General features: G+C 42.9%; 1 protein-coding gene across 1 annotated transcript in view; it reads right to left on the minus strand.

Moving 5' to 3' along the window:
* XPNPEP3 (X-prolyl aminopeptidase 3) overlaps positions 1-9,837 on the minus strand; it is a 77,806-nt gene that overhangs the window by 28,633 nt on the left and 39,336 nt on the right. The window contains exons 4-6 of the mRNA XM_006150742.3: positions 8,648-8,850; positions 5,502-5,564; positions 3,119-3,226 (exon numbers count right to left, since the gene is read on the minus strand). Coding sequence (XP_006150804.1) covers positions 3,119-3,226; positions 5,502-5,564; positions 8,648-8,850 — 374 coding nt within the window. The remainder of the gene's footprint in view (positions 1-3,118; positions 3,227-5,501; positions 5,565-8,647; positions 8,851-9,837) is intronic.

Genomic DNA, 9,837 nt, shown 5'->3' on the forward strand with positions numbered 1-9,837 from the left:
CTTTCTGTCTCTCTGTCTCTCTCTGTCTGTCTGGCGAGCGCACACGCCCTATAGCAAAAACCTCTTCAAAATAAATAAATAAATAAATAAAATAATTAAAATGAAATAAAATAGTTCTTAAAAAAATGTTGGTTTAAGAGACTAATAAAACCAGGGCCAGCAGGTGGCGTGGTGGTTGGGGGTACTGACTCCCACATGGTTGACCATGGTTTGAGTCCCAGACCGGGTGGCTTGCTTTCTCTCTCTCTTACTCTCACTCTGACCCTCTCTGATAAAATTAAAATAGATAGGTAGGTAGGTAAATAAATAAAGTTAAATAAAATAATTATTAAAAAAATAAATAAAGACTAACGAAACTGAGAGCAGTAGATGGCATAATGGTTATGTTGCTGGACTCCCATGTGGTCAACCGCAGTTCAAGTCCTGGACCCGGTGGCTTGGAACTCACTCCAGGTGTGGGTGTGTGTGTGGGTGCGTGTGCATGCGTGCCCATTCAAAATCCCGAGGAGAATGGAGAAAAAGGGATGGCAGTATGGCCATCCCCTGGGGAGTGATTTCTCACTGTCTCTGTCTCTGTCTCTCTGGATAGTGTATATGCCCCATAACAAAAATCTCTAAAAAAAGAAAAAAAAGACTCATAAAACCAACAAGCTGAGCCAGCCAGGTGGTGTGATGGTTAAAGTGGCTGGTCCTCACACTGTGAGCTGTACAGTTTGAGTCCCAGGCCCAGGTGCGTGTGTGTGTGCGTGCTCAAAATCCCAACGGGAGAGTAGAGGAGAAGGGCTTGTGGCATGGCCATTCCCCTAGTAGTGATTTCTCACTACCCCAACCCTTCCCTATAGCAAAACTAAAAACAAAAAAAAAAAACAATAAAAACAAAACCCCAACAAGTGTCTAGTGAGGTTAAAAAAAAGATTTTGCCTGAGGATATGTGAGCTTGCCAGAGACAGAGAGTAAGAGAGAGCTTCTTCCCCATGGTGAGTGGCCATGCTGTAATCCTTTCTCCTCCATTTCTCTATCCTGTCAGGATTTTGGGCATGTAGGCACATATGCTTGGCATGTTTATTAAGCCATAAGGTCTGGGACTTGAAATGCACATTTGGCCACATGGGATCCAGCTCCTTAACTACCATGCCACAGGCTGGCATGAGATTTCTTTCTTTCTTCTATTTATTTATTTATTTATTTGCCATAGGGGATGTGTGCTCACGGGGAGGGAGGGAGGGGGAGGGGGGGAGGGACAGAGATAGAACTTATCTTCCAGGGGGGATGACCACACTGGAATCTCTTCTCTTCCATTTGCCTCTTGGAATTTTGGGCACACAAACATACATTCCCAGTGTGGTTTTTGAGTCACTGGGTCCAGGACTAAAACCACATAGTTGGCCATGCAGGATCCAGTCCCTGACCACCATGTCACCTGCTCGCCCGAGATTTTTTATTTTTGAAGAGGTTTTTTTCTATAGAACACGTGCTCTCACCAGAAAGACAGAGAGCGAGAAATCACCCTCCAGGGGGAATGGCCACGCCGCAATCCCTTCTCCTCCATTCTTCTCTTGGGATCTTGGGCACACATGCACATGTGCCCGGCGTGAGTTTAAGCCACCAGATCTAGGACTTGAACCATGGTTAACTACATGGGAGTCCAGAGACATAGCCATTACACCAACTGCTGGTCCCAAGATTTCTTTTCTTTAACCCATATTCTTGAGGCATAATTTACATATAGTGAAATGCACAGATCTTAAATATACAGAATTCACTTTTGTCAAACATGTACATTAATGTACCTACACTCGCATGATTCTTCCATCAATTTTTATTGTTTTTTAGAGAGAGATTTTTACTATAGGGCGTGAGAGCTCACTGGAGAGACAGAGACAGAGAGACAGAAAGCAAGAAATCACCTCCCGGTTGGATAGCCATGCTGCAATTCCCTCTCTTCCAGTCTCCTCTCGGGATTTTGGGCATGCACCTGACGTGAGTTTCAATCCACTGGGTCCAGGACTCAAACCGCGGTCAACCATGTGGGAGTCCAGCAATGTAAGCATTATGCCATCTACTGGTCCCCATCAGTTCTTCTATTTATGTATTTATTTTTATTTTTCATTCTCTAGAGGGTACCACCAGAGAGAAAGAATGAGAAGGAAAGAGAGAAAACATTGTCTAATGGAGTGTGGTCACACCATAGTTCTGTTTCCTCCTTTTCTGGAGTCCAGCTTATCAGGACTTTGGGCACTCATGCACATGTACCTGTTGTATTTTTTTTTTTGTGGGGGGAGAGGTTTTTGCCATAGGTCGTGTGCGCTAGCCAGACAGACTGAGAGAGACAGAGAGACAGAAAGCAAGAAATCGTCCCCTAAGGGGGATGGCCACGCAGCAACCCCTTCTCCTCCATTCTCCTCTCAGGATCTTGGGCACACATGCACATGTGCCCGGCGTGAGTTTTTAAGCCACCGGGTCTGGGACACAAACTGCGGTCGACTACATGGGAGTCCAGCGACATAGCCATTATGCTAACTGCTGGTCCCTACCTGGTGTACTTTTTAAGCCACTGAGTCTGGGACTTGAACCACATGGTCAGCCATGTGAGATCTGGTTTCCTTAATCACTAGGCCAATAGCCCAAGCCAATAGTTGATCCTATCTAACAGGGCTAATGTGAGAATCAAATGAGATAATATCTATAAAACCATTTTATAAACAACATTAAGTGTATTTTATTTTTATTTATTTAAATTTTGTTTAGTTTTGTTTTGCTATAGGGCATTCACAATTGCCAGATAAGACCAAAGAGAGAGAGAGACACGGACAGAGAAAGTGAGAAATCATCTCTCCAGGAGGGACTGCTGTGCCACAACCCCTTCTCCAGTTTCCTCTTGGAATTTTTGGCATGTATCTGGAATGTCCTCCAGGTCAGGGGGTCTGGGACTTCAACTGCACAGTTGACCACATGGGATCCAATTGCTTTAACCACCACACCACTGGCTAGCTCTTAAGTGCTTTTTAAATGGCGATTAACATGTGAAACTTGAAGGTTAGGGGACCTTGAGATTAGTGAGTTTTCTTCTAGGGCATTGGGACTTAATAGGAGAAACACTGAAGGGCATTTAGCATACCTTGATGAGTTGGTTATTCTTCACATAGTGCAAAGTGTTTGATCGATTACCACCAGCAACCACAGGTGGGTAGGCTAAGATATCTGCACCACGAGCTTCAAATTCAAACTGAAAAATAACAGCAAATTATGACACAAAGGATTTCTGCAGGCTGCCCCAGCCCATGCTCCCTTTAACAGCCCTTTCAGAGATTTATAGAAAACTATTTATCATTTCTAACCAAATTTTTTATGCTGTAATTTTAGTCTATTTCTTATTTAAAGAGAGAGTTTTGCTATAGGGTGCATGGCCTCACTGAAGACAGAGAGAGACAGAGAGCGGGAAATCATCCCCCCACCCCAGGGAGGTGGCCACACCACAATCCCCTCTCCTCCACTCTCTTTTCGGGATTTTGGGCACACATGCACGGTGTACGTTTTAAGTTACTGGGTCCAGGACTTTGGACTACATGGGAGTCCAGCAATGTAACCATTACACCATCTGCTGATCCCCCAGTCCATTCCTTTTATTCTCACCCCCCATATTATAATCTATGCTACAAATACTGTTTCATTTCCACCAATCCTGTTATTCAATCTATTATTAAATGTTCTCTGCCTCCTGTGACTTTCTTTTCTTTTTTAAGGAATTATTCAGTTATTTAATTCCATTTGTTATGATTATTTTTTAATTTGACCAGAGAGAGACAGTAAGAGAGAAAGGGAAAGTGAGAAATCAGGCTGCCAGGTCTGGGACTTAAACTGTGGTCAGCCATGTGGGAATCCAGCAACTTTAACAACCCCACCACCTGCTGGCCACCCATGACTTTCTTTTTTTTTTCTTTTGGAGAGGTTTTTGCTATAGGGCACGTGCGCTCACCAGCCAGACAGAGACATAGAGACAAAAAGCAAGAAATCACCCCCCAGGGGGGAATGGTCACGCCGCAATCCCTTCTCCTCCATTCTCCTCTCGGGATCTTGGGCACGCACGCACAGGCGCCCGGCGTGAGTTTTAAGCCACCGGGACCGGGACGCGAACCGCGGTTGACTACGTGGGAGTCCAGCGACATAGCCATTACACTAACTGCTGGTTCCCTATGACTTTCAAATTAAGTCCAAAAGAGGATACAGAAAACGCATGAAGGGGCCAGCAGGTGGCATTATGGTTAATGCACTGGGCTCCCACATGGGCAATCATGGTATGCGTCCTGGACCTGGCAGCTTGCTTCTTCACTTTTCCTCTCTCTCTGGTGAGCACATATGCCCTATAGCAAATTAAATAGCAATAATAACAGTAAAGATGAAATATAAAAACAAAAAAGAAAATCTATGAAAAAGGCAGAGTCCAGAGATACAATCACTGAAGGTTACTGTTTGTTTATTCTAAACCTAAACACTGAAATACGGCTTATATTTTTAACAACAGCTCTAATAAGTAACTTCCTTTTTTTGGGGAGAGTTTTTTTTGTTTTGTTTTGTTTTGCTATAGGGAGCATGCGCTCGCCAGAAATACAGAGACAGAAAGCAAGAAATCACCCCCGGGGGAGGATGGTCATGCTGCAATCCCTTCTCCTCTATTCTCCTCTTGGGATCTTGAGCATGCAAGTACACATGCCTGGCGTGAGTTTAAGCCACTGGGTCTGGGACTTGAACTGCGGTCGACTACATGAGAGTTCAGCGACAGCCATTACACCAACTGCTGGTACCTAAATTAGTAGTTTCAACTTTTCAAATAGTTACCAAACTAAACACCCTGAAAAGATGAAAAAAGCCTGCTAGGCAAATTGTTAACTCTACAAATATTAGGATGTTTGAGGATGGAGCTGGAGATGGGTGAGTATCTACCGCTATTTGCAGCACCTTAATTTTTCTTCCTTTCTATTCACTTGAACAGTATTACTCTCATCTCACATGAAATCTTTCCTTCTTCATTTTTTTTCTATTTTGTAATCCTTTTCCTTTAGATGTGGAAATGTATGCTTTAAACTCATCCAATTGACTAGTAACAGTTAAGAACAAAATCCCTGGGCCAACAAGTAGTGTGGAGGTTAATCTATGGGTCCCATATGGCTGACTGCAGTTTGAGTTCTGGACCCTGTGGCTTGAGAATCACACTGGGCAAATGTGTGTGTGTGCCCAAGATACCAAGAGGAGAATGGAGGAGAAGGGACTGCAGTGTGGCCATCTCCTGGTGGGGGAGGTGTTTCTCACTTTCTCTCTCTCTGTTTCTCTCTTGTGAGTGCAAGCACCCTATAGGAAAAACTTAAATTAAAAAAAAAAAGAAAAGAACCTTATCATCTCCAATGTCATGACAGTTACTCCTATGAACACCAACTATATGACATCTACAAGTCAATGAAACGACATGAATCTCCAACCAGACCTTTCCAACATCTGAGACTCACCTTAGCATAAAGAAAGGCTTCCTCCACAGGGGCTTTACTAGCAAACATGGTCTCTATGAAAGCCTGCAAAGAGAAAGAAAGGCAAAATATAGCTACATTTTAACTTTGCTGCTTACTCAAAACTTTCAAAGTACTGGAGTAACTTTCTTCCTCCCCAATTTTGTCAAACGGAAGTTGACTCAGTGGGCATAATAATAGTATTTCTAAAGGGGGAGGGGGACCGCTACTTTCAGGAATGTATTTGATCAAAGATGGACTTAGTGGAAGGGTCCCCAACCTTCCCAGTTAATATACACTAAATTTTTGAATAAGCAACATGGGGCCAGCAGGTGGCATGATGGTCAAGGTGCTGGATTCCCATATGGATGACTGCAGTCCAAGTCCCAGACCTGGTGGCTTGAAAATCACAACAAATAAATAGATAAATAAATGTTTAAAAATATATATATAGGGACCAGCAGATGGCATAGTGGTTGCGTCATTGGACTCCCATATGGCCAACCACTGTCTGAGTCCCAGACTCGGTGGCTTTAAACTCAGGCTGGGTGTGTGTCCAAACTCTTGGGAGGAGAATGGAGGAGAAGGGATTGCAGTGTGGCTATCCCTTGGGGGTGATTTCTCACTTTCCCTCTCTCTCTGGTGAACCCAGGCTAAAACCTCTACATATAGAATAAGCAATGTTGTGGGTACCAGCAGCTTGAACCATGCCAATCTGTGCATGTCCCGAATCCCAATGGACATAAAGAAATGGAAGAAAAAGACCTGCAGCAAGACCACACCCCAGGGGGTGGGGGTTGTCTCTCTCCCTCTACCCTGTCTCTGGTTAGCACACAGGCCTTTGGTAATGAAAAAAAAAAAAGCAACATCAAAACTGCTATTTTGAATGTATCCCCTATCAAATTCATGCTAAAAGTGAATTCCCACTGTGGTAGTATTAAGAGGTGAGTCCTTTGGGAAGCTAATAAATCACTAGGGTCCTCAAAGAGATCACAGACTTTATAAAACGACTCGAGGGAGTAAGTTCAATTCCTTTTTCTCTTCTACCATGTAAAGTCACATGACTTCTGTCCCTTCACCCTTTCCGCCACGTGAGAGGACCTAGATTGCATCTATGAGGAATGGGCTTTCACCAGGCACCCAACCTGCCAACAGTGTAATGTTGGACACCCTAGCCTCCAGAACTGTGAGGAAATAAATTTCTGTTCATAAATTATCTAGTCTCATGCATTTTGTTATAGCAACACAATTAACTAAGACAGAAACACATGCAATATCTATATAACATGATGTTTTTATAGTAATGGAATGTATAAGGATATGACTTCAGTCATCAAGGCATTATTATCCTTATTTTGGCTGTAGAAACTAGGGCTTTAGCAAGGTTTAGTTACATGGTCAAAATGACACAATTTGGCATTTAAATCTGGGTTTGTGTGTTTTCGCCTATACTATCCTGCCTCCTTAGAAACAGACTTGGAAACTAATTACATGTAAGGGTTAAGGAAAAGCAATTGTCTAGGATAACTTCCATATTTCTATATATAGTAGCTGGGTAGATGCTAATATTATCACCCATGAAAAAGAATTACATGAGGTTGGGACCAACAGATGGCATGGTGGCTAAGGGTGCTGAACTCCGATATGGCCAACCACGGTTAGTCTCAGACCTGGAGGCTTGCTTTCTCACTTTCTCTAGGCAAATTTAAGTAAGTAAATAAATAAATAAAGTTAAATTAGGAAAAAAAAAATACATGGTGCAGGACAGAGCACAAATTAAGCAAATAGGGAAACTCGGGTAGAGACGTCCAGAAGGCAGGCTGTATAATCAGCCACAGATAGGAGCGATCTGACTTGGAGAAAGTTTCCCTTTACACACTACACATTTTATCAAGTCTCTGTAATAGTTACTTATATTTGGTTTGCTCCAAAAGAAGATAAATTTTGGTTCGGTCCAAACAATACAAATGCAGTATAATTTTTAAGAAAATTACATTGCTTGGGACCAGCAGTTAGCGTAATGGCTATGTTGCTGGACTTCCATGTAGTCAACCATGGTTCGCATCCCAGACCCGGTGGCTTAAAACTCACACCGGGCACGTGTGCGTGCATGCCCAAGATCCTGAGAGGAGAATGAAGAAGGGACTGCGGCGTGACCATCCCTCCTGGGGGGTGATTTCTCGCTTTCTGTCTCTATGTCTCTCTCTGTCTGTATGGCGAGCCTATGCACCCTATAGCAAAAACCTCTCAAAAAGAAAAAAAAAAAGGCCTTCTCTCCCTGTCATGGAAGGACACAAGAAAGTAGTATCTATAAGCCAGTAAGTCTTTATAATAAACCGATCATGCTGACATTCTTATCTTGGATTTCCAATATGCATAAGTGCGAGAAAATTACTTTTTGTTGTGTGGGCACACAGACCACAGCGTTTTGTTACGGCAGCCTGCGTGGACTAAGGCAACATTCATGCTCCCAACATGTGACGAAATGAATCTTGCTTGGCCCTCACCTAAGGAGGACAAAAGATGCAGGCATTATCCTCCCTGGACCCCTACTTGTGAGAACTGTGACTGGTTGTGATACAAATACTTACTTTTATTTGTACATTGTATTTATTTTTTTCTATAATAAACTGTAGATTTATAAGAATTGTCATTTTGGGTTCTATGACTCTTCTTTAACAATCAAACTCTGTACCTGCCACTATAAGTACAGTCATCATTGGAAATAGAATTAATTTATGTTGTTCCAAAGAGAAATGATTAAGATTGACAGTAAAAGATCTTTTTTAAAAAGAACTATTTTTAAATTTTTATTTATTATTACTATTTTAAAATTTCTGATAGGGCATGTGCACTCACCAGAGAGATACAGAGATAGAGAGAGAAAGCAAGTTGCCAGGTTCAGGACTTGAACTGCGGTCAACCATGTGGGAGTCCAACACCTTAACCACCAAGCCACCTGCTGGCCCCAAAGATTAACCTTAAAAGATTTACTTTGCCTCATAAGGTACTGCACAAGTCTCTAGATATATTCACTAAACATACTGAAGCAGATGAGAGGTTCGTCCACCTATAAGACTACAGTATTGTATTTAAGACATTAAGGTGCATTTTTCAGTTTGAAAAAAACTTTTCAATAGAAACTATACCTGTGATGTCAGCTTCCCAGCAATCTGCATTCGCTCAATTTCTGCAGGAGATTTGATCAGCCGGAGGCGCTGTACCAGCTGTTGAACACCCCGAACTTTGTTCTTGCTCCTGGCTTTAGCCTCAGTCAGAGGCTGCATGTACTCAGAATGAAGCTGCCCATGAGAGGGCCTCACCCAGTCGTACCAAAGCATGGTCGTCTCAGCTTAGAATGAGAAGCCAAAAAGTACATTTAAAATAAAATCAACAGCAACCACAAGAAATACCAACGGTCATAATGACTTGAATAAAACTATAAAGCCAGTAATGTAGAACTCTAAAGGTTTGAGTAAAACTCTCAGAACCAGCCCAGTCAGTGATGTGGTGGTGTTCAGGCAGCTGGATTCCACATAGCTGACTGTGCGGTATCAGTCTTAGAACAGGAGGCTTGGAAAACAGGCTGGGTATGTGTGTGTGTGCATGCACAAAATCCAGAAAGAAGAATGGAAAAGGGATTGCATAGGGCCAGTAGGTGGTGTGGTGGTTAAGGGCACTGGGCTCCCACATGGTCAATCAAAGTTTGAGTCCCAGAAGAAGCCACGGGCCTTCAGGACAAGGTTCCACACGGCTACTGTGAACTAGATTTTTAAGGGAATGAAGATTTTCTACTAATAATTCAGCCTCCAACAAACGAGCTAGCGCAGAAGAAGCCACGGGCCTTCAGGACAAGGTTCCACATGGCTACTGTGAACTAGATTTTTAAGGGAATGAAGATTTTCTACTAATAATTCACCTCCAACAAACGAGCTAGCGGCAGAAGAAGCCACGGGCCTTCAGGACAAGGTTCCACATGGCTACTGTGAACTAGATTTTTAAGGGAATGAAGATTTTCTACTAATAATTCACCTCCAACAAACGAGCTAGCGGCAGAAGAAGCCACGGGCCTTCAGGACAAGGTTCCACATGGCTACTGTGAACTAGATTTTTAAGGGAATGAAGATTTTCTACTAATAATTCACCTCCAACAAACGAGCTAGCGGCAGAAGAAGCCACGGGCCTTCAGGACAAGGTTCCACATGGCTACTGTGAACTAGATTTTTAAGGGAATGAAGATTTTCTACTAATAATTCACCTCCAACAAACGAGCTAGCGGCAGAAGAAGCCACGGGCCTTCAGGACAAGGTTCCACATGGCTACTGTGAACTAGATTTTT

This window comes from Tupaia chinensis, unplaced genomic scaffold (assembly GCF_000334495.1).
Source record: "Tupaia chinensis unplaced genomic scaffold, TupChi_1.0 Scaffold000294_5, whole genome shotgun sequence".
Taxonomy (NCBI): Eukaryota; Metazoa; Chordata; class Mammalia; order Scandentia; family Tupaiidae; genus Tupaia; species Tupaia belangeri.